This window comes from Sinocyclocheilus grahami, unplaced genomic scaffold, assembly GCF_001515645.1.
Source record: "Sinocyclocheilus grahami isolate Dianchi unplaced genomic scaffold, SAMN03320097.WGS_v1.1 scaffold95.1, whole genome shotgun sequence".
In the NCBI taxonomy this organism is placed as follows: domain Eukaryota; kingdom Metazoa; phylum Chordata; class Actinopteri; order Cypriniformes; family Cyprinidae; genus Sinocyclocheilus; species Sinocyclocheilus grahami.
Window position 1 is genome coordinate 1,614,206 of NW_015505274.1, and position 26,968 is coordinate 1,641,173.

The 26,968-nt window shown below is 35.0% G+C and overlaps 1 protein-coding gene across 4 annotated transcripts in view; it reads right to left on the bottom strand.

The window, feature by feature from the left end:
* Positions 1-26,968, bottom strand: part of abr (ABR activator of RhoGEF and GTPase) — a 204,014-nt gene that overhangs the window by 32,859 nt on the left and 144,187 nt on the right. For all 4 annotated transcript variants that reach the window (XM_016275538.1, XM_016275539.1, XM_016275541.1 and 1 more), the window contains 3 exons: positions 23,736-23,810; positions 15,302-15,399; positions 15,076-15,207 (listed from right to left, as the gene is read on the bottom strand). In XM_016275538.1, the coding sequence (XP_016131024.1) occupies positions 15,076-15,207; positions 15,302-15,399; positions 23,736-23,810 (305 nt within the window). The remainder of the gene's footprint in view (positions 1-15,075; positions 15,208-15,301; positions 15,400-23,735; positions 23,811-26,968) is intronic.

The window sequence follows — 26,968 nt, forward strand, 5'->3', positions numbered from 1 at the left end:
ATAGAGATATATATATATATATATATATATATATATATATATATATATATATATATATATATAATTATTATAAATTAATATTCTAATATATTAATACACATTTTTATAAGATCTATGATAAATATTAGTTATACATTATTTACCATTATTTTTATAAAATTTATATATACTTTTTATTTTTATTTTGAGGGTAAAATATCACCCAGACATTTATTTGTGAGATTTACCCAAATCGACCTCAAACTACAGAAGGCTGAATTGTGCTGTGCCAAAATGTCACTTTCAGTCAGCCTGCTGCTTTAACTCGGGAAATTACATTTGAGTGTGTAACAGACTCAAATAAGAGCTGATCTTACAGGGATACTAGAGGGGAAATGACAGGTCTATAAACACTGCTGCATGTGTGTGTGTGTTTTATGGAGGTAAACTAGGGGTTTATGCAGAATTCAAGATTGTTTACAATGGATAAGGCTATTGTCTTTTACAAAAAAACCCTTAACAGTTGTGTAAACAGTAAATGTGTGTGTGTGTTGTGTGTTGTGTAAGTGATTTAAAGCAATAGCCTCATGGCTAAAAAGTTAATCCTCATCCACTAGGGCTGTAGCTACAGATAAGAGGCAGTTAAAGCCCATCTAAAGCAGCCCAGTGGCTGAGCTATTCACTGCGTCTCAATCGGCTTGAGTGAATAAGCATCAGAAAATGCTTGAATGAGGAAGTGCATTTATTATTTGTATGAAAACGCTGACTCAACTAACTTTTGATGTCGTCACTTGAACGTGCCATGTACTGGAATATTTCAACATCGGACCAGGAGAATTACATTCAGTTAAAGCAAAGCACACACACACATCTTATTATCTACACAAAATAATGTTTATTCCTTAGATCCCACAGAAATATTGACATCTGAAATCCCACGGTGTGTCTGCTAAACTCCACTAAACTCCACATCAGCTATTGGTGCCGAGGAACTGTAGCAGAAGTGTGATCTGATTGCGTGATGAATCCCCAAGGAGCAGAGAGCACCGATCTGACCTGACCACATGTGGACAATAGCCATTGTCCATAACTATGAGAACAAAACACACATCACAGCCATGTGCAGGCATGCTGCAGATAATACATGTTCTTCAGCTGTATTCCAATTATTAATAATATATAAAAGTTATATATTCTGAAAGCACACTGAATTCTCATGCCACAAGGGGCACTTTATTGGGCATTATTGTAACACCATGTTCTAACTAGGCACAATGTGACATATTTCCAGCAAAAAATTTCAGAGCCAATCAGAAGTTGTCCACACAAAACAAACAACCCAGCGCGGGGTTACTTTACTTCAACCCAGCTGTTGGGTTACAGTCAGAGCGTGGGCTTTCTGCGTCCTCTTCAGGAGAGAGCTGTTCTCAGCGCCACCTAATTGGTGCACTTCTTCAGAGAAATAAAGGTTTGTATACATTTTATTTAATCTATAAAGTCTTTACTGTGCTGTAAATGATTTTATTTTATGCAGTGCAACATACAGGGATGAGATGTCAGTCAGCTAAATGCGTCAGCAGCGGTTGGTTCGCATCCTGGAAATACTTTTTGCCTTGCATAACAAACTTATTTTATTAATTATAATACTGAATTTAATTTATTTTGCTGTTAATATATGTTCTCTAATCTCAGTACTCTTTGTTTACGGGCAAGTTATGGAGTCAGTCACAGCATCTTTCAGCTACGAGTGAAACACGAGGGGCCGGTCTGAGGTTCGCAGTTCCCCCGCCGAACAACAGCCCATCACCAGCTCAGATTTCAGCGACCCACCGGCACGAGAATCAGCACTATTTCAGTGAAAAGGGATAACAGAGAGCAGCTGAATACACTTAAATGTTACATTTTTTATTTCTAAAATGCTTGTTAAACGACGTTAAATGAATGTAATATTGTAAACTATGCTGTTTTCTTCCAAATAAATTCAATTTGTCTTATATTTTTGTCCATGGGTACTCTTGCTTATTAATTAATAAATGCTCACCTTTTGATTATTACTGTTGTCTCTAGTAATTTCCAGTCCATTTTAGTCATTTTAGTCATGACATATAGTCATTTTTAAAGAATAGTTGAGTAAAATAAAACAACCCCTCATGTTGGGTCAAACCTTTAAAACCAACCAGCTGGGTTAAAATAACCAAGCATGTGTTCTGTCCAATATTTAACCAGCGCTGGGTTGCCAAATAACCCAGAAATGGTTGTTTTTAACCAAGCAGTTTTTAGAGTGTGGAACTACAGAGGTTGTTTGGGACATTAAATGTCATCGTGCTGAACAGGTAAAGTCATTCACTCGCTAGTCCACTTTCACAGCCTCGTTTCAGCATGTCCAATGCTTAAGACGGATCTGTAAATTCCAGTCTGTGGTTGGTCAGAGATACAGAAAAGGCATAAAAACAGAAATTATGTAATCAGCAAAATCCTGTCATTTGTTGATATCATGGCTGGTTAAGACATACAGTATACTGCCTGTCACTCTACTGTGTTGGCCGTGGTTAATAAGGCATGGTATAAATGGTCTTTTATCACCATTATATCTGACATCTCACAGCGAAACATCAGCTTGAATTGAATCTTGCTGAGCAAATTACTTGAAGTTGACATGTTTACAGCAGGCAAGTGGAATAATGACACGTCCTGTTTAATGGCACACATTTGAAGGAAACTCTTTTGGCTACTGAGGATTGTTACGTCTACAGCATGTCCTGAGAACGTCCTGAGCTTAAGTCACTATGCCACACCACCTACCCACCGAAGCATAATTTAAGGGTTATTGGTGTCTTGTCACGATCTTCTGCAGCACACAACATCATCTGTGACAGGTCTCTCAGCTGATCACTACACAGAACACTAGGCCTGACCAATGCCGCGAGAAACTGAGAGATACTGAGATAGGAGAGAGGACCAGCAGGAAATTAGGAGTAGGAGATAGAAAATGCTCAGAGGGCCTGACCAGAAAGTGAAGTATTGGAAAATGACAAGAATAGCTAGAAAGAAAAAAAAAAGAGAGAGATCTGAAACCAAGAGTGGGAAAAGCAGGGGACACAAAATGTTCTGTCCTGGTTCCTCAAGGGACAAAAAGAGAAAAGATGTATTACATTGAGGGCAAAAATCTTGCATGATTAATAATGGGAAATCTGATTAGCTGGCTGGCAAATAGAAATGGCAGCCCAGGGTCATGTGTGTGAATTCGCTATATCTTCAGGAGAAAAGAGAAAATAAAGGCCAGCAAGAATGCCAAAGGAACAAGACAAATTCATGTTCACACACAGCACACAAAGTCTTTTTATATCAGTCACACATACTTGAAAAATTCAACAAGTACAGTTGGAACTAAATATATAAATTATGAGTCTCACAATATAGCAGTATTGCCGATAACAGTGATATTAAAAAAATTAAATATTGATATCATCAGGAAGTGCCGATCAACAGTAAGCTATTTTTGTACGCTTTTGTACCATTATGATAACAACATTTCTATCTGTCTCCCTACACTTATATTTTGAGTGTGATTCAATACATTTGACAAAAAAAAATGTGTTTATTTAATTATTCAAAATTTGGCCACAACAATGTAAGTTGATATTGAAACAGCCCTAATATATATATATAAATAAATATATAATTTATAAATATAATTTAAATACAGTAAATGTATAAATGTATAACTAATCAGAATACTAAAATATAAATATAAAAATAAGGCACAAAAAAATGGTAATAATCAGGTGCATTGATTCAAAATGCATATATAAAAAATAAAGTGTGATTCACACACAATGTCCAAAAATGAATAATACAAATGACCATGATGAAAATATGAGGACCTTGATTATATCTATTAGAATATAACGGAAGTTATAATTATTTACAAGTAAACAGTTTAAAATATATACATAAAACAGTGTACAAGTGCCTAAAAATGTAAAAGTGCACTTGGTGTGTTGACTGTTTTTGCTTTATACAAACAGGAGAGAACAACTCCTTTTATCCACAAAGCCTTCATACCAATATCATCTGCTATTCATGAAAAGAGAGAAGAACAGGAATGCTCTCTGGCTTCATCGAGTCACTTCTGAATCAACCATCTCTGGTATTCAGAAAGGCACTTGGTCCAAATGTGCTCTTAAGGGCTCTGTGTTTCCTGTAGAAAGTTATACAAAGGGGTTCATAAACACAAACCATAGGCCTATATGATAAAACACCCTGTGGGTCAACTATTTCAGGCTGGGATATCAAATATCTTGTAATTGATTTGATCCAAAAATATAATTTGGAACAAAAACAGAACAAATAAGAGAGTAAAGGAGGAGCTGAGACTGCAAACCACCATCTGAGTAAAAAGCAGCATTACACAACCTACGCAACCAACATGCAGCGACACTTTGAAACAAAGGAATACTGTGTGAAGCTGAAAGGGACAGCAGAAATCAGGTAAAGAGAATCCATGTTCATTTACACAGAGAAAACAACACACAAACATGCATTCAATAACCCTGGGCTCTGCTTTTCTCAAGAGAAGTCCAACATTTACTAGCTAAATGCCAAAAGTTGCCATAATAGTACAGTACATATACTGTGCATGCAATTCAATATATTACAATAAAATAATACAGAGTTAAAAAATATATACAGGTGCATCTCAATAAATTAGAATGTCGTGGAAAAGTTCATTTATTTCAGTAATTCAACTCAAATTGTGAAACTCGTGTATTAAATAAATTCAATGCACACAGACTGAAGTAGTTTAAGTCTTTGGTTCTTTTAATTGTGATGATTTTGGCTCACATTTAACAAAAACCCACCAATTCACTATCTCAACAAATTAGAATACTTCATAAGACCAATAAAAAAAACATTTTTAGTGAATTGTTGACCTTCTGGAAAGTATGTTCATTTACTGTACATGTACTCAATACTTGGTAGGGGCTCCCTAAATGATTAATTTGTCAAAGGGACAATGTATTTTCGAAATTATTCTGAAATTTAAAATTCTTTTATGGTCAGTATATAACCTATATATTACCAATGCATTTTCTCAATTTACTCACAATTAGCATGTGTATGAAACTGCATTTTGAGCCCGAATATACAAATAGAGTGTTAGTAGAAAGGCGAGAGAAGGTTTGGTGTGGACGGGGGATGTGTATGAGATGAGGTGCGCTCCCCGGGGCTCTCCAGAGCAGCGTATGAGAGCAGGGCTGCAGGTGGAGGGTACATTGCCCCCTTTCTGATTTATGTTTTCAACATGCTGACATATTGTTTTATTGGACCATCTGCCATCACTCTTTCTTTGTTTTCATGTTCTTGTGCTTTATGTTGAAAAAAAAAACTACCAGCTGTAATCTCTGATTAAATACTCTCTGCCCAAACAATGCTGCTGTTGTTTCTGTCATAGACTTCAGGAATACATTTGCTCAGGAACATAGTTTTTGCCCCACAGCAGCATGAATGGTGCACATAATAGGCTTACAGATGCCATGAAATTTGATTAATGAAATTTTTCACACATTTTCTTTTAAATCAGATTAAATTTTTAGCCGTGTATATAAGTGAAGTTTAGTTAACTTTTGGGAGTACACTACCATAAAGTGTAAAAGTGGTAGTGACTAGACGGATGATTCTGCAGGGTCTTTAATGTTCAAAAAACAACATCAAAGTATGTTCACTGAACAAGATATGTACATTATGTCCATGTTCTCTCTCAGAAAGGTTTGTACAGCTAGACTTATGGTTATGTAATGTTTCATATAGATGGTTTGTGATGAGGATGATGTAACTCCACACCAGGGGAAGCTGTGTTAACATCTCTCAGAATGTGAGGGAGCTCTGCTCTGCTGAGGAGATGCTAGTGTTTATGCTTTAATAAATTTAGATTCAGTGTAAAGATACATTTCACACTGTGATTCGCTGATTTTCTTCCCTTGCCATCGAACAATATTAACAAAAAAGTGTGTGTAGCACTTTGCAATTCTTTAATACAAAACAGAATTAAGGCATAATGTGTGTTATGAAGACATTACTTGGTATACTTTTGTGAGTGCACAGTAATGTATTATTCATGACCAAAGCATTTATGCAATATGTAAATTACATAGAAACATGTAAAAAAAAAAAAAAAAAATCTTTGCATCAGAGATACCATATACTGTTGGCATAATAATAACTTCCTATTTACACTGTTAACATCAACAAACATTACATTATATAATACTTGTAATTTACTATGTTGCATGTTCTATTGTAACATATTTGTTACAATCAACAAACAACAGCAAAAATATGCCCCATACTTCCAAATGTGACTGTGCCCCAAAAATGTTAAAAGGATAGTTCACCCAAAAATGAATGTCATCAATTACTGTATGATCACTATGATGACAAATTTAGGCTTTTATTCATACTAAATCATTGATCAACACACATACACAGAGCACATCAAATAGGGTAAGTGGAAGCTCAAAAGTGTTTGCACATTTTTGGGTGAACTATCCATTTAACTTGGTGTTCCTAAACTAAACGCCCAGAACCTTATTAGTGATGTAGACTATATATAAGAGGTGAGAAAATGGAGTGAACTCAATGAACTCAAGGTTGTTCTCCTCCTTAGCTCCATGATGCCCTTGAGTGTCACTGTTTTGAGCTCTCTAAACCCTGATTATATTTGAGTTGGGAAGGAGATTGAAAAAAAAAACTGAAAGAGAGAGAGAGGACATGTATTTCTAGAACACAGAGAGGAATCAACCTATAGTGGCCCATTGTTCTGTTTCTCAACAACTAAGTGAATAAAATAAGTCAATAAATACTAAATCTGATTAGACTTTCCTAAGAAAGACTAGGATCAACACAAACTGGCAGGCTTGTGAATTTTGATAGAATGGACAGAAATAACTGCGAGAGAATAAATGTAATTAGTGGTAATTTCTTAACGGCACATTCAGCAGTTTGGTGCTAAACCAAAAAAAAATGGTTTAGGATTTACTTTGACAATTTTCACTCATAAATTGCTAGTAAGTGTAACAAATAATTACCAAGAAACAATAAGTAACACTGATTTTTTTTTAAAACATGTTTACAAGTTTTTAAGTAGAATGACAACTTTGGAAAAACAGTGTAATTTGAAAAGTATATTTGAGTTGCGAAGGAAAAAAAAAACTGAAAGAGAGAGAGAGGACATGTATTTCTAGAACACAGAGAGGAATCAACCTATAGTGGCCCATTGTTCTGTTTCTCAAGAACTAAGTGAATAAAATAAGTCAATAAATACTAAATCTGATTAGACTTTCCTAAGAAAGACTAGGATCAACACAAACTGGCAGGCTTGTGAATTTTGATAGAATGGACAGAAATAACTGCGAGAGAATAAATGTAATTAGTGGTCATTTCTTAACGGCACATTCAGCAGTTTGGTGCTAAACCAAAAAAAATGGTTTAGGATTTACTTTGACAATTTTCACTCATAAATTGCTAGTAAGTGTAACAAATAATTACCAAGAAACAATAAGTAACACTGATTTTTTTTTTTAAACATGTTTACAAGTTTTTAAGTAGAATGACAACTTTGGAAAAACAGTGTAATTTGAAAAGTTTTACACATTAAGAAATAAATGGGTTTTGTGTAGAGTCATGTAAATGGTATACAAATGGGAGTAAGACTGTACTCACAATAGTTTTATATAGAAAGTGTTTTAATTATGTATGGCGTGGGTCAAACCCAATAATTTCTTAACGGCACATTCAGCAGTTTGGTGCTAAACCAAAAAAAAATGGTTTAGGATTTACTTTGACAATTTTCACTCATAAATTGCTAGTAAGTGTAACAAATAATTACCAAGAAACAATAAGTAACACTGATTTTTTTTTAAAACATGTTTACAAGTTTTTAAGTAGAATGACAACTTTGGAAAAACAGTGTAATTTGAAAAGTTTTACACATTAAGAAATAAATGGGTTTTGTGTAGATTCATGTAAATGGTGTACAAATGGGAGTAAGACTGTACTCACAATAGTTTTATATAGAAAGTGTTTTAATTATGTATGGCGTGGGTCAAACCCAATCTATTTCACCATGTTGAAAAGACCTGATCGCTTGTGTTTTACTTAACGTTGGAGAGAATCCTCACACTCATTGACTGCCACCTCCTCTGTAGATACACTATTAGCGATGATTTGTTTGGTGATGCAAAGAGCAAAAACTAGACAATGGAACATTCGGTACAGCCAAATAAGCAAAAATAAAGGTTAAAGCCTGAAGCCAGAAGACAGCCAAAAAAAAGAATAGAAACGGTATAAACATCAATACGCCATACACAAGGTGAAAAGATTTGATGATGGAGAAAATCCTGAGTAGTGATGCCCAAGTTGCAGCTTTTTTGATGGACTCAAACAAACATTGCCGCATGTAGACAGCCACTAGCATCAGCTGGACTCTGCAAACTGACGCCATTTATATGCAAAAAATCTGTCCCACCAATTTGTTAGTATGTGCACCCTACAGCGAGTTTGTGTGTGTGAGCGAATGTATCAGCAGGCACCATAAAACACCCATCTGTCAAGGTTGATGGATTCTGGGGCCTCTGGGGATTGTAGGATGTTTGAGAGAAAGTGAGAGAAACAGAGGTGACATGACATATTACAAAAAAACATGACGAACGGAGTGGTTATGATTAATGACTGTCTATAGTATTCAGATTACAATACGCTCCATGTATGAGCGCACAGCCACTGGAAAACAATAACGCTGCATGAATCCATGCTCAACCATATTCATACAAAGACAACCCAAAGATGCCAAAACCATGAAATCAGGCCTGACAAACTAGTTTCTTATACCTCCGTGGCTAACGTCAAATCTTTCTAGGAAGACAAATAAAGTGCAAATGCTCTTCACGGCTGATGAACCTTGGGTGTTGTGAACAAGCTCAGGGCTTAATCTATTCTAATACATGTCATCTGGAACCAGGCTGCCAGAAACTCTGAACTGTTTTCTCACACAATTATGTTTCGAGAAGGTGTGGGTTTGTGGAGACACCTCAAAGCGCAAAAAGAGTCAGTGCGGGGCCAGGAGAGAGTTGTTGGCTGTTGCTTGTCTCCATAGGGAGCTCTAGAAGGGGCTCAGGGTGAAATGAGGTTCTGTTCTGAATGGGTTTGTCGCAGTTAGAGTTACAGGGAATGAGAATACTGCCTCAAAGAGGACATGATGTCCTGTTCTACCAGCGCATGGACAATGAGATTAGAGGCTTTTGAGGGATGAACTCTTTCACACTGTTACAAAATATTATTAAAAGACTTTTTAATGGTGGTGGTCTAACACTGTTCCAGTTCAATTTAATCACTGTGCAGACATACAATCTCTACAAAACCTACACTAACATTAATACATGATGTCAGGGAATAATAAAATGCTAATATAGTGTAAGATATGGCTCCCTTTAAACCATGTATGTATGAAAGAGTGCATTGTGTTAGCATTAGTCACCTTACAGGGTGTAGAGGGGATACAACCCCACCCAGAGAGATCATTATAACTGAAAGAGTTTCCACAAGGACACTCAACACAACACTTCACAGCCGAAGAGCTGAAAACACATGAAAAGACCACAAGATACTGACTAAAGGGGGAGAGATCAAGCGAAAGGAAGGCATGAAGAGAAAGAGGACTCCCTGAGGGAGAGAGAAGGAGGCTGGTGAGGAGAGGAGTAAAGAATAAAAGCAATCTTACACACATTTCACACTGCCTGTGAAATGCTGCGGTTGTCATCTGTGGCATTATATAACAAGCCACTACAGAGAAAAGCAAAACATCATATTGCTATCTATATCGATGTAACACTCTCAGGTCACTGTGCTTGGTATGATTAAAGTGTTTAGAAAGTTAGACGATGACTGATTTTGCCTTTTCTGCCTGAAAATAAAAAGTGAACGCAAACTAGTTTTTCACACTAGTACTGGTACTTTGGAACAGTAGACAAATTGGTGTCCAATAACTTTTTATATAGCATTAAAATCACAAATACAAGTTTTTTTTTTTTTATAGTTCCAGAGAACTATTAAATATGTTAGATAAACTATTATCTAACGTTAATTTATCATAAAATGAAAAGGAGCATATAATAATGATTAAATATAGACTGATAGACAGACCAACAGACAAAATATTTTTTGAAAGAAATTAATACGTTTATTCAGCAAGGATGCATTAAAACTGTGCTTGGTATGATGAAAGTGTTTAGAAAGTTAGACGATGACTGATTTTGCCTTTTCTGCCTGAAAATAAAAAGTGAACGCAAACTCGTTTTTCACACTAGTACTGGTACTTTGGAACAGTAGACAAATTGGTGTCCAATAACTTTTTATATAGCATTAAAATCACAAATACAAGTTTTTTTTTTTTTATATAGTTCCAGAGAACTATTAAATATGTTAGATAAACTATTATCTAACGTTAATTTATCATAAAATGAAAAGGAGCATATAATAATGATTAAATATAGACTGATAGACAGACCAACAGACAAAATATTTTTTGAAAGAAATTAATACGTTTATTCAGCAAGGATGCATTAAATTGATCAAAATTGACAGTGAAGATTTCTAATCTTTTAAAACTTTCTATTCATCAAAGAATGATGAACAATTTTATTCCAGTTTCCATAAAAATATTAAGTAGCTCAATCCGAGATTGATAGACAGATAGATAGATACATAGTTTCCCACCTCATTTTGAAGAGCTTCAAGCTATTTTAGTCCTTATTCATGGAAAGCATCAGCATGACATTAAATGTTAATTACTGTAAGCAACATGTCTTTACAATCAAGCTCCTAAAGCTTAATTTTACAGGATGTGAGTGTCTGTATTTGTTTGGTCATACAGTAACAGATAATGCACTCTTAAAAATAAAGGTGCTTCAAAAGGTTCTTCAAGCGATGCCATAGAAGAACCATTTTTGGTTCCACAAAGAACCATTCAGTCAAAGGTTCTTTAAAGAACCATCTCTTTCTAACCTTTTTGTAATCTGAAGAACCTTCTTTCGCCACGAAGAACCTTTTGTGAAACAGAAAGGTTCTTCAGATGTTAAAGGTTCTTTATGGAACCATTTAGACAAAAAAGTTCTTCTATGGCATCGTGAAGCACCTTTATTTTTAAGAGTGTGGTTTCCTCTCTTCCAAAGGGGAACAGCACTTAAAAGCCCTTTAACGGACAGTAACAGACGAAAAGATCAAATCCCAGTGGTCCCAAGCCGAGCAGATATGCTGAAATGAAAGGCCTGAGTGATATTAATGGATCACACCAGCTTCAGACTCATCAGGATGATCCTGGGCCTTTGAGTAACACCATGTCTTAACCAGGCAGGACAAGCATCAAGGAGAGTTCACAGTGTCAGCAACAAAGCTATTCATTGAGCTGTGATGTAAAGCTTTCATTTTGTTGATTATCACAGTATTGTGGTTTCATTGTGGGCAGAAAAATGACTTAACACTAGAATTTTGGCAAGGAATGTAGATGAAGCTGTAGTAACTATGATCATCATCTTACCAACGACACATTATTTTATACACCATTTTAACCACTTAATTGACAGTTTTTGGCTTATTTCTCCCATAGAGTGACTCGATCTTATAAAACGACCCTCATTTTAGACATGAATCATGATCATGTTGCTTTTTGGACGTGAATAGATGAATATAAGTTTTCCCATCTCCCTATAAAACATGACTGTAGTTACAAGGTCCATTAAAAGCAGAAGGGAGTTGCTACAATGTGACCATTTAAGGATTTTTACATGTAGGAGCCAGAAAGTTGTTAAATAAATCCGGATCTCTCCAGGGAGGGAAGGGAAACATTTTGGCTCCGTCCACCTCAACCAGAGCAGTTAAGAAAACAGACGCTCAGAGGGAAAGATTTAAACAGAAGATCAGGCTCAGATACTCATGACGGCAACACAATCACAGCATTACATAATCTAAATGAAAGAGACTGATTAGTTTGGAGGATTGGGTTTTTTAGAGCATAAGATGGTCCAGATGTTGACCTAGCCCTCAATATCACTGATCACAGGCAAGTAAGACAGACAGTATAACGTAACAATGTGCCTGGTACGAATCTAATATTATCCCGATGATTTAAACGCTCTCACTTTTATTTTCATTCCTTTTGGCCAGCTTTTAATATCTTCCATAATCTATAATATCTTACACAAATAATAAAGTAGTTGTCTTAGTTTTTAGCAATATTGGGTAAAATATTGAATGTATGTTATGAATATGTGAAAGATTAATTGTTTTCTATTTGCTGTTGTAAATGTCATGTTGATGTTGCTAGCGATGCATACTGTATGTACCTAAACTTAGAATAAAACTGTATTTATAAAAAATAATAAAATACCACGGTTTTCACACAAATATTAAGCAGCACAACTGTTTATAACTGTGATAATATTAAGAAATATTTCTTAAGCACCAACTATTAGATATTAGAATGATTTCTGAAGGTTGATGAGACACTGAAGACTGGAGTAATCATTCACTACTGAAAATTCAGTTTCGCCATCACAGGAATAAATATCATTTTAAAATATATTGAAATACAAAACAGTTATTTTAAATTCCAATTATTTAACAATATTACTGGTTTACTTTGTTTTTGGTTAAATAAAGGCAGCCTTGGTGAGCAAAATAATTTTCTTTCAAAAACAAAAAAATCTTACCAACTACCAACTTTGGAATGGTACTGTTTATAAAATAAAATGTTATAAATGTATTAATTGAATTATTATACGTATTAATAAATGTAAAAATGTATGTATTAATTGAAATATAATTGAATTAAACATTCAATTTAAATGGATAATTTCTGGTTAGTGAGTGCAAACACACAACAAATCTATAGTAAAATCTATAGTACTACACCATTCCATACAAAATGACATCCCCATGTTTCTCTGTAGCAGCTATTTGAGCAGACAGCCATTCTCACATCAGAGGCGTGTGATGAGGTTTAGAGAAGGCCAGCGGACAGGTGCAGTATGACTTTAATTAAACCTGAAGAAGTCATCTTATTCTCTCTGAGTGATGTATATTTCCCAAAGTACTGTCCAGCTGCCTACTCCACACTCATTACCCCTCTCATACTGCACTGTGTGTGTACACATGCCATCATTACATCCACAGCACAGACTAGGATTCCACAGCTGCATTCATGTCAAGTGTTTTTTTTTTAAATATGCTGCTCGTGGTGTCCTTAAAAAGAAGTCTTGAACTTAGACATACAAACCCAACTAATCAAATGAACTGGATGCAGAATGTTTCAAGGTTGACTGGAGCAAATATATTATAGGCTTGAAGAGTTCAGTCTTCAGCAAATATATTATAGGCTTGAATAGTCCAGTCTCAGTAATAACCTGTATAAAGACTCTCAAATGAATCTAAATCAGCTTCGGCTTCAGAGACAAAGTCTCTTCTCATTACCAATTTAAACATACTCTTTAAACTCACTTAAACGAACAAGGTCGCTCACATGCACGGAAAGAAGTGACTATAGTTTCAGAAGTGGCTTGTCTTCCTGTCCAGGAAGGAAGATATTAACTAGAAGGCCAAGCAACCAAATATTTCTCTTAAAAATATGCTTAAGAGAGAGTTAAATGGGCCATAGGTCACACATATTAAAGGGTGAGTGTGAAGTGCACCTCTATAAGAGCAGCTGTGCCCTTCTCACTTTGAAGAGGTGCTTTACTCGGTTTCTATTACAAGGGAATATAAGATGGTTGTTTGGCAGATTGTGCCACTTCCATCAACAAACACACATACACAGTGAAACATTGTGAAACTTTCTGCAACAGCTCATGTGCTCCAACATACTGGCCTACAATTTTAAGAAACACCATTTTTAAATTGGATATATATTTGAAAATCTCAATATTAGTAAACAATATTGGAAATAATCTGATTCAATATACATAATCAGACCCAATTTTTCAATTAATGAGTACAGAATTACATTACTCATTAACTTTTTTTGAAGCCAAACACAGCGCAAAAGAGAGAGCGTCTCTATTAGATTGCGGCCAGGAAGAGTTACTTAACACATTACTTTACACAAAAAGTAATGATGTAGCATAATGAAATACTTTTATACTGAATAACACAATATTGTAACACAGAAAATTCAAACAAAAATCCTTCATAGGCACCCTCATAGGCATAAAGCATCTCCGAGACGTCTCTATTCCCAAAAGATCATCACTATGAGTCCCTCTTTGACTGTAGAAATAGGGCTGTGTGTGCGTTTAATGGTAACGTGTGTATATCTGCGATACACACCATATTCTCTGTGAAAACAGAGACTAATCTCTTGTGTTGTTAATTCACCTCTGGCTATGATCCCAAGAGAATAACATGAACATAAAACTGCCCTAGATTTAAAAGAAGAAAAACTAATGCAATACTTTTAGAAAAAATTTGATTAAGGTTTAAGCATAAAGCTTCGCAAAACAAGACAAAATGACTTTATAATGACAGTAAAAGAGTAGCATCAGCGGCTAACGTGGTTGTCACATCAATGAAGATTAATGAAAGATTTATTACAGTAAAATAAAAAGAGGCATGTTTACAATCTTTTTTGGGTGGGTCTGTTGAAAAATTATTCTAGAAAGGGAATTTTTGGGCTCGTGTTTATGCCAGTCCTGATAACAGTCTCTAACATCAGCTATATACTGCAAACACATGTGAACACACTGATCTCAATACACACTCACTTCAATTCAGCTGGGGCATTTCCCACGTATGTGAAGTGAAAGAAATGTAAATCATGGCTTCTCAGGCAGTAAAGCTGCCCATGTCAAAAATCCAGCACCACAACACCCCATCTGCAGAGCACACACTCAAACTAGACAACAATAAAATGACTCACATAAGGAAACCACAATTTATGTCTGAACTTTTGTGGTCTAAACCAGTCTGGTGGGGTCTACTCACAAACCTAAGTGTTTGCTGTTTGCACACATATTGTGGTTTAGCAATGTGTCTCTCCCTTTGTCCTACCTGTACTTGTCCCTTTCCCATGATCTTGTCCACAATCTCATTATCGTCCTTATTGAGCTTTGATTTGTCGTAACACTTCTCGTAGCATAGGATCCGCAGACACTGAGAGCCCTCCAGCTCTATTTCAAACTCCTATAGGAGGGCAAATGAATTAATGACAGATACATGATGGTGATTTGTCAGGTGACTTTTATTTATTATAATGATACACTTTTAAAGAGCTCACCTCATTCCACTGTGGTTCTGTTGTGTCTCTGAACACACGTGTTATGGCCTTACTGACAAAGTAACCAAAAGAGTCCACCTCCAGCGTACAGTACAGATCTGCAGAAAACACATAATAATGAACTCATGAGAACAAAAAATACATTTCATTGATACAGTATATTGATAGATGATAATACATAATGTTACATATTTATTTTTATTTATATTTTATATTAATATCACTATTACTACTTATAAAAAATAATAAAAATGTAAATAATTCATGTACACATCGTTCCATAATTTGGGGTGAGAATTTTTTAAAGAAATTGATACTTTTATTCAGCAAAAATAAATGAAATTGATTAAAAGAAACAGTAAAGATAATTATAATGTTACAAAAGATTTCTATTTCTTTCTAGTTATCAAATAATCCAGAAAAAAAGTCTCACAGTTTCCGTAAAAGAACTCTTCAACATTTATTACAAATTTAAAAGTTTCTTGAGCACCAAATCAGCATATTAGAATGATTTTGTATAAGGATCATGTGACACTGAAGACTGGAGTAATGGCTGCTGAAAATTCAGCTTTGCCATCACAGGAATAATTAACATTTTTTATATATTTAAAAATAAAAAAGTTATTTTAAATTGTAATAATATTTCAAAATATTATTATTCTATTGTCTTTTTGACAAATAAAATAAATGTAGCCATGGCGAGCATAAGAGACCTTTTTCAAAAACATTTAAAAATCTTACCAAGCCCAAACTTTTGAATGATACTGTACCTTTTATTACAGTAAATTGCTGTTGCCAAATACAGTAAGCCATACAAATCCATGCACTACAGATTTTGGCACAGTTGAGGGAGTTTTAGGTATTAAAAATATGAAAAACACTCCTTACCAATCATTGTAATGTAAAGCCTCTCAGGGATTATTGCTTTAATAAATGTGTTTATAAAAATGTTACACTTTAGCATAGTGCAATTAAAGAAAAGTGTAGCCTTAGTATGAATAATTTCTTTGTATTTATTAATCAAGGCATGTAAGGTGTGTAGCTCTAACTCTTCATGGTTCACTGTGTAGACATGGTAAAACCTTAAATTATTTTTCTCCCCTGCTGGTCTACCATCTATTACCAAATACATCCATATGTGTCAATACCGACACACAACACAGTGACAGTCAGGGTTCTTATCCACACATACACACACCAAGGAACAGGCACACAAAGTTGGTTGGACACCCATCAATGAACAGAGCATTGGTCTTATCTATCTGTCTGTGTCTAACAGCAACACGCCTCATGTGCTCACACACTTCTCTTACAGCAAATGAACTTTATCACATTGCTATAGTGTGTGTAGCCCACTGGCAGCTTAATGGATTACAGCACGCTGTGACCTCTGACCTCTGCAGTGTGTGGGGTATATTGTTGAGACAGGAGAGAAATGAGATGATGTTCAATTAGCATGGAGGTGGTGTCACACGAGAGCGGCCGGCTTCAAAACACACCGTGGGGCTTGTAAGCGTGGCTTTAACACGAGTGTGCACTCAATCAGGCCACTGGTAATTGATAGTCTGGTGTGTAATGTGTATGTTAATAAATGTGGGGTGGGAGTGTTGCTTTATAATGAAGCTGTATTTGCACACATACACACCTTCAGCTCATGCCAAAATTATCATATTAATGAGATGTCACCACCATGTCACCAGTGGGAATTTCGGGATTTTCTGTGAGTCCGGCTTTTCGATTTGGGGGCAAATTTTGGGGGCACAAATGTAAACCAAAAAATTACCCATTTTGCATTTGGAAAATCAAAAAAAAAAAATCCTTTCTTAAGTGATGAATGATTTTTTTAAATGAAAAAGACCTTTACCCAAACCCATCCTGTCCCATTCAGCAGAGCTGTACTTTTAAACATCTCAGTCAGGATTTCACCACGAATGGCCCATTTCCTGCAGCAATACTGGCCTTGCTCTCAATACTAAAGACACGAAATAAGGGCAGCTATATCTCTCCTCATGGTCAGAGGAGGCTTTAGATTTTAGCAGCACCAGGCACAGAAACCTAGTTCTTCAGAGAACAGGAAATGCATTTATAAAAACATCCTACATGAATGAGGATAGAGAGTGGACTAGGATAGTAAGGGAAGGTGCTCAGGTTTACAGATGGTGACCACTGAGTGTAAATCGACCCTCGATGAGAGTAGTGCTTCTGTGGAACGTGTTTTTAAAAGGATTCAGACGTAAGAGAGGACCTTTAGTGGGCTCTTAAAGACTGATATAGTGCACTGTCATTACTTCAGTCATGCTTTTCACTCAATGTGAGAGGTTTGTGTAGTAAAAAGCTCAATGAGAAGAGGTTGTTATTGAGAAGAGGTGCCATTATATAAAAAAGTGATGAATAAATAACCTCAAACACATCAAACTATGGCACATTGGTGCATATGTAGAAAGACAATAACCACGGTTGGTTCTGTGTTATACAAAGAGTGTAATTGTTTGAGGTTTAAAATTTGACCCAGATATTTATGGTTACCCCACACAATGGTGGATGGGAAGTGTCGTCATCTGAAGAAGGAACCGCATCCTCTGGCTGATGTTTCCAGATGAAGATGGTGATGAGAGCCACATGGCAACTAGTCCATTCACACACATATACTGTAGACGTGCGGATTAGTTTGGCCCATTTGTTTCTTTTACAGATGGAGATCATTCCTACAAGAATATGCAGGAATAGTGCTATGCTGTTATATTTACATTTATTTGTACAGTGATTATTATGTGCACCTCCATTCAAAAGTTTAGGGTAAGATTTTTAAAAGATGTTTTAAGAAAAGCCTCTTACAGTATGCTCACCAAGGCTGCATTTATTTGATCAAAAACACAGTAAAAACAGTCATATTGTAGCATTTTATTTTAATATATTTTAAAATGTAAATTCTTACTGTGATGGCAAAGCTGAATTTTCAGCATCCATTACTGATCAGTGTCACACGATCAGAAATCATTCTAACATGCTGATTTTCAGCACAAATATTGTGTGTAGATTCTAAAATAATCCACTTATATAGTTTATTTAATGATAGCAAATGAGAAGGTGAGAACACCTATTTTACACAATATTTACTCAATGTGCAAAAATAGTGTGAAATTATTATTGAGAAGACTGATAAATCTGCTGCTGTATGAACGAGCCATATGCAACTAATAAGCAACAAAAGGATTAGAGGTTGGTAACTAGCAGAAAGGTAAAGAGAAATCATTTACTGTAAAGGTCAAAAGTTGTGGTTAGTATTCTGGGTCAGTATTTTCTTCCTCAAACTCTTTTTTATCAGGAAGCCAATGTCAACGACCCAGTTTTCATTAATGGCCCAGAGCGAGGATTTGGATGCATTTCCTGTCAGAGTGGTTCAAGGCCTTGATTCAATCAGCGGCTGAGAAGGAGTAAGTGCATCCCAATATAAAAAGATATTCAAACACCTGCATATCCATATGCAGAACACATGTTTGCTCTCACTGTCACATTCAAGGCGACCACAACGCCACAAACTCCATGACAAATGAATTCAGATGAGCCAAACACAAAAAATAAACCAAGAAAACAAGCAGTCAAAAAAACGTATACAATGGCTCTTTTGAATCGGTCTTGAGTAAGTATATTGTGCAATTTCTTAAGCTTTAAAACAGAGGTCTGGTTGTTATCAGAGCTGAGCTGATCTGGTCTGCTTGCCACATGTGTCGGTTATGCAAATTCACATTAGTATACTGTACATAGACGTGATTTGGATATTTCATTCGAGCCCTGACCTCAAAAAGCGAAGAGACATAATGTGTAAATATATATGCAAATATTCATGAGTGAAGCACCACAGGACAAGCTCTGATACAGTGATGACGCAGCAGCCATGGTGAGCACAGTGCTGCTGATGTACTCAGGTTACAAAATACTTAGAGTATTGTTCTGTGTAAAGGAGCCAAGTTGATTTGAGATGGGAGACCATTTTTAGAAACAGATTCATCTACCCTAAAAAGGAACTTACATAACAAAGGAGTTTCTATGTGCATGGATGTTGTGCAACTCCCACAGTGCACTTATTTCATCCTTTGCAGAGGCTTTTGTCGGCTTGATTTTAAAGTCAACATGAAACTGTTAAGATAATGAAATGTATTTCTTTGTAAAACAGAAAATGCATAGAAAAAAATGCTGTGTTCTGAATAAAATTAAATAAAAAAAAAAGAACAGTATACAATATACATTAAATTATGCAAAACAATCTAACAAGCTAAGCATTTCAAACAGTAAATTATTTAAGCTTTTAATTATATTAATTATTTATTAATAAATCAATGTCACATCAGAGTGTCTACAGAATGAAGACAGATATAGTTTTTTTTTTATCCAGCTGAATTTACTCAACTTATGCAATTTATAACATCCAAGTGAAATATATATCACCAATATGTCAGAAAAAACTTTTACAAATAAAATGAAAAAACAATCACCGAGTTGGAAAAAGGATCACCCCCTTGTGTATTTTGTTGAAACACCTTTTGCTTTAATTACAGCCTTTAGTCTGTTGCGATATGTCTCTACTAACTTTGCAATATTTGCCCACTCTTCTTTGCAGAACTGCTCAAGTTCAGTTCAATTTGATGGTGACTGTTTGTGGACTGCAGTCTTCAAGTCATTCCACAGATTTTCAATGAGGTTTAAGTCTGGGCTCTGACTGGGCCATCCAGGACATTCACCTTTTTCTCCTTCAACCACAGTGTGCTCAGTTTTGCTGTGTGCTTTGGGTCATTGTCATGTTGGAAGGTAAACCTTCCTCCAATTGACAACTTTCTGGCAGAGGGCAGCAGATTTTCCTCAAGAATTTGATGTTATTTTACCACATCCACTTTTCCTTCGATCCTGATAAGTGGTCCAGTCCCTGCTGCAGAGAAACACCCCATAACAGGATATTACCACCTCTATGCTTTACTGTAGGAATGGTGTTATTTGGATGGTGAGCTGTATTGGATTTCTGCCAGACATATCATTTGGTGTTGAGGCCAAATACTTCAACTTTAGTTTCATCTGCCTCAGAATCTTCAAGGTTTGTTTTGGCAAAGCTCAGTCGTGACTGCATGTGGCTTTTTTCTTGAAACCCTCCCATACAAGACACATTTGTGGAGAATTTATGATATTGTTGTCACATGCACACAATGACCACTCTATTTGTCATAAATTCCTGTAACTGCTTCAGAGTTGCTGTAGGCTTCTTGGTCGCCTCTCTGACCAGTTTCCTCCTGGCTCTTTCACCCAGTTTAGCTTGATGTCCTGATCCAGGGAGGGTCTGTGTTTTACCAAATGCCTTCCACTTCTTAATAATTGACTTCACTGTGCTTCTAGGCATTGATAAAGCCTTTGAAATCTTTTTGTATCCATCTCCTGACTTGTGCCTGTCCACAACTTTCTCCCAGAGATCTTTTGACAGTGCCTTGCCACCCATAGTTGATTGTTTGCTTCAGTTGCACTACCAAGGACTGAAATGCTTCAGGAAAGCTCTTTTCATGCTGAGCTAATCAAAATGACCACAACTGATCACAGCTGAAAATCAAATAGCTTTGTGTGCCATTGAGAAGGTGATTAACTACACCTGATTGAGTTTACAAGTCATTTTTAAGAGGTGGTGATCCTTTTTCCAACTCAGTCATTCTGTTTTTAAAAAATTTTTCCTGACATGTTGGTGTTATATCTTTCACTTGGATGTTATAAGTTGCACTGAATAAATAAAGCTGGATAAAACAAGAACTGTGTCTGTCTTCATTTCAGGCTGCAAAGCAACAAAATGTGATTATTTTAAAGGGGGGGGGGGGGGGGGTTCTTTTCTATAGCCACTGTACGTATATATCGCTGTCAAAAATGCTTTTTGTAATTACAATCTACAGTGAACTTTTCATATCAGCAGACAATATCCCAATACAAAATATCCCCACAAAAGCACAGCACCACCAAGATTTTTGGTGATGCAAACGATTTATTCAGAAGCAATATTTTCATTAGTGTCCTATCAGCTTTTACATACTTAAATCTGCAGATTTTTAATATTTACCCCAGGACGTTATCTTTACCTTTATAAAGGCCACTATTTTTAAACCTTATTAAATGTATGCGTCATCTTTCATGTCAAATTCTTACAATTGATCAAGAAATTCAATATACACTATAAGGTTGTTACCAATCAAATTAAATAATTTACACTGCAAAATTACAATTGCAGAAAATAATTTATGAGATTACTGTTTGAAATATAATTTTGAATATACAAATAAGAAATGTTGGGGGAAAATGCATACATTTAAACATGAGACTAAAGTAGGCTCATTCATTCAACCGATTCCTTCAAAACGCAGAATCATTCAGTAACAAAAACGCCGAGTGTCGCTTGGAGAATGTGCAATACTTCTGTTCCGATCCTTGTTTGGAACTATTTTCGTTGGTGAAATAGAACAAAACAGTCAATGTTGTATCTAATATACTTAACTACTTGTTTGTTGAGCTAAAATCAATGTAACATTTGCAATAGTGAAAATATTCAGCAAAATAGCCTCCTTGTCATGGTATGTTACTTAACTACATCATGTTATAAATAAACAAAACATTTTAAATTTTTAACTCAGTATGTTTGTTTTGTGAGTTTCTTTATGTATGCCGCTACACTCATTTGACTTGATTTCTTCATGTGTTTCTCAGACACAGGCAGCACGAGCCTCAACAGCGCAACATTGATACCAGAAATGCACTATCCAACATCAATCGCTGTTTTAACTGAATGTAATAAAATCAGAAGAATCATTCTCAAATTTCAATGTGCCACTAGTTATTTTTTGTCACTTAAGTTTTAATCAAGCTATTTGTCCTGTCAGGCAAGTAAAATTCTCTAGCCATTTTACAGCAGCTAGGATACTGCTCAGCTAGCTGGTGTTCAACTGGATTCTGCTGTCGCAAGTCTCTCTGATGACGCAGTAACTACAACAGGGGAAAATATCTTCATCTGTCCAATGATTGTAAACAGTCACTGGGTTCATCTTTATTTAATTTAGAATTTAGTGTTTGATAACTTTATCAATTTCTGTTTATTTAATTTCCTACTTGCTGAAGGGCACAGGTAGCTAAATACAACATTTATTATAATTAATTTGTGAAGATTGTTTTAAGTTCACTTAAATTAGAAGTTTTTTTTCTAATCTAATAAAGTCTAATAAATGTTCAAATTGATAGCTCTCAATTATACTGTAATGTTGAATGGCTGGAGTCAATAGTTAAATATTACGGGGAAAAACTATTTAATAGAGAAATCAGTAGTACTGGTATCAGTGATACTCGCCTTCAGTCATAAAAAAAGATGCCATTAAATAAATATTAAAAATATTTTGTCTTACATTAATTTGAAGACTGAATATGAAATTACTGCTATATAAAAGCACACACACACACACACACATATATATATATATATATATACATATACATCTATACACACACACACACACACACACAAATGAGCTCTTTTGGCACAATTCACTTGATTACTCTGATTGTTGGAGATTTCTTTGCAGAATCACGGGTAATGTAATTTTCCAACAGGAATTTCAATGTTAAACATGATTATTTAAAAAACATTTTGAAATAATGTAGGCTGATGGATTCAACAAAAGCATATATATCATTGATTAACAACCTTATAGCTCACAATAGCTCTGTCCATAAAAAGGTGTATACAGTTAAAAATAAATTCCCTATAGAGAAAATGAATGAGATTTTTTACTTCCAGGACCGAATTGCACTCTATTGAAATGTGGGATGGTACTTCCCCTAGCATGTTCTGTTGTATACTGCTTATTTTGGGGAATGTGGTAGCCATAAGTCATTCAGAAATCTGCATACAGTGAATGGCATACATATTATATACTAAAGATGTCTGTAGGGTGGTTTGTGGCTTCATTCATATTGGTTTGTTCATCTAATCACTCACCTACACAATCACAGTAACTTACTGTAAGCACACTTGCTACAGTGATACACAATAGTGTCTACAGCTAACTGATGGAGGGTTCATCTAAGGTGAACAGTTGGGGAAAAAAGTGTAGTTTCTCAGTAAAAATCTTCCTCTTTCTCCTTTCTCTCCAACATATGAGGCCAATTACTTGTGCTCGGCATAATAAAACAATACATCTGTATGGATCAGCATTTCCCAAAACGTGGGCTGCAGCTCCCCTACAATACTTAGTAGGCCACAGACCACACTTTGGGAAATGCTGATTTATACAAATTACTTGTTTCCATTATCCTATATTATGCAGGATAAATGTGTTTTCTATATTCTTAAAAAAAAAAGAGAAAAAAAGAAAAAAGGTAAAAAAACAAAAAAAAGTGAAACAGGCAAGAGACTTTGACTTACTGGCAGATTCTTTGAAGCCTGTGGCTTTATGGACAATCACATGCAGGAAGCCGTACAGACCAGGAGATTCCTCATCTGGAAGAGACAAGAAACACTCAGTAAGTGTGTGTGTGTGTGTGTGTGTGTGTGTGTGATGAATTTATGAAGTGTCCAACTCCTTGCTTTCGTCATCTTTCAGCATCTCCCTCTTTAATATACCCACAATCCTCCACTTTCCTGCCTATTAGTGGCAGATAACAGATAAAGGACACATATGCAAGTGTCTAGTCACCCATATGCTGCTAAAACACATACATACAACTAAACTTAAAATCAGATATGGCCCAGACCACCCAATAGTAGATCCAAAGCTCCTTGCAGAGTGTGTGAATTTAACAGGGAAATAAGACATCTGCACTAGTATCGAGTCACCACTGATTCTCTGAGCTCATCAGTAAGCATGTGAGCAGCTGGTGAGTGCATGTTTGCTGTAATGTGAACAGTGCTATTCTTACAGCATGCCTCCTGTTTGTGTGGTCCATTTCTGTGCTGGACTGGTGATATAAGGCTATCTGACTATCATTGTAGGTGTTTGGATTGCTTCGATCCATTACAGAATTTGATGCTCACCACACTACTCAAATTTCCCTCTACAACATGAAACAAGACACTGAGATTATGGAGAATGTGGTTATAAACAGACAACAGAGCCTGACTTACATGCTGAAATTAGCAATGGTTAAAGCAGTCTACCAGTCATCCAACAACCAAACAGCAATTAGTGAGGTCAGGAAGTTTATTTAAATTCTATTTGTAAAATTAGTAGTTTATATGTATGTTGGACACTTCTTAGTTCTCTGGTTTAACCAGCGTACGAACTATACCGTGGACTTTGGGGGAGCCCACTTGATATTTTTTATAGGGGGGGGGGGGTTGTGCGCTTGCACGTGCCTCAAAAGAGGGCTTACAATGACTTACAAAGACACATAACAGCCAGGGCAGGACTTACAGGGCCAGGGGCAACCTATACAACAAATGCACTCAACTAGAACATTATTATGGAGTTACACAAAATACATAAACATTTAAATATGCTTTCAGGTTAATATACTGTATACAATTAATAGGCAACATGTCTAGTCAAAGTTTAGATGTAATATTAAATAGTCACTATAATACAATAAACAGGATGTGATCTCTCAGTTGAGAGATCAAACCCTGAAATAACACTGAGCAGAAAAAACCAAAGAGATGTATTATAAAAATGTAATGTCATATCTGTGTCCTTTTATGTCAGATTCTTAAATTTAATCAATTCAATCTGAATAAAAAAACATGTTGGTTATTAACAATCAAATTAAATCACTATAAACAAAATCCATAGATGGAAGTTATGTTAAGTTTAAATACAACATTTTAATGTAGAAATATTAAATGATTGCAAAAATGAAATAATGAGCTACTTTTTAAAATATGAAACTACAACCGCCAATAGAAAAGAAAAGACCTATTTTATTTTTTAGATTTTGTTTTAACTATCTTTTTACCTTTGCTTTTTTTAGATTTCAATTTAACCTCCTTTTGTCTTTCTACCTTTTTTGATTTTTTTATAAGATTTTTAAAACGTTTTTAATCTTTCTGCCTTTTTTTGGATTTTGTTTTTAACCTTATCTTTCTATCTTTTGATTTTTTTTAAAAACACTTTTTAAAAAAAATCTTTCTGCCTTTTTCAAAATAAATAAATTGTAGAAATATTTTTTTATATTTTTTTTCAAATATTTTTTTGTATTTATTTTTTTATAAGATTTTTAAAACGTTTTTAATCTTTCTGCCTTTTTTTGGATTTTGTTTTTAACCTTATCTTTCTATCTTTTGATTTTTTTTAAAAACACTTTTTAAAAAAATCTTTCTGCCTTTTTCAAAATAAATAAATTGTAGAAATATTTTTTTATATTTTTTTTCAAATATTTTTTTGTATTTTTTTTAAACTAATTCTAACTTTTGACTTTAAATTGTTTTTTTAATCTTTCTACTTTTTTCCCCATATTTTTTACCTTTTTAATTTTTCAGATTTCATCTTTTCTCTCGTTCTATGTTTTTTATTTGGGGGGGCGGGGGGGTATATTTTGACCTTTTTTATTTATTTATTTTTCATCTTTTTGATTTTTAAAAAAATATTCCTACCTTATTTTTACCATTCTGCCTTTTTTCTTTTTTCTGCCTTAGTCTTAATGAGTGAGTTGAATCCTTAAATCAACCGATTTGTTTAAAATGCTAATTCATTTAACTTAGCAAACAACTGTACTTATAGCCTGTTTGAACCATTTACTGGTCCGTGTAATGCTGAGAAACAAAACACTGTGTTGCTTGGAGACGCATTGATGGGGCAAAACAGAATTTTATGTCTGAAAGTTACTCAGTAACTTGTTGTTTATTGTACTTTTGCCATCTTGCAGATATTCGGAAAAACAGGACTCTAGTTTGTGTGATAGGCTAACTCCTATATCGTAGGCATTCACTCATTAAATGCAGGGTTCTTTCAACCGACAAATTTCAATTACTTTTAAGGCAATATTCATGACCTAATGTTCAGATTTATCATAGCATATGCTAAGGAAAATTAATGAATCCAATAGGCCTAATTAATTAACATGTCTAACATTTGGTATGAAAGTGACAGCAGCTTTTATACCTGCTGTCTGTCAGTCTGTGTTAAAGAACAAAAGAAAAAAAAATCACTCTGCTCAAATCTGCTCTTGACTAAATAACTTTTTCATATTTAATATGGAATAATATATAAATATAATCTATATCTATGACTTTATACATCATAGTATTTTGTTCCTGAATAGTAGAAGCTACTGTTAATTTTAGGCAAGCCTACCTGAAAAAGTTAAAACACAGTTTGTTTCAACTGTATCCTTGTGCTATTGCATTGCTAGTAACTTGCTCATTTATTACTGACCGTTTAATTGTATTTATGTAACATTATTTATTAAAATGCAAGGTTACTTGAGTCAGAAACAATGAAAACAATCACTTTTTCTTGAGGTGTTTGTGAGGCGGCTTCATGTGCGGGCGCTTTGAATGTGACCGTGAGCACCCAGAAAACTACACTCTTAAAAATAAAGGTGCTTCACGATGCCATAGAAGAACCTTTTTGTCTAAATGGTTCCATAAAGAACCTTTAACATCTGAAGAACCTTTCTGTTTCACAAAAGGTTCTTTGTGGCAAAAGAAGGTTCTTCAGATTA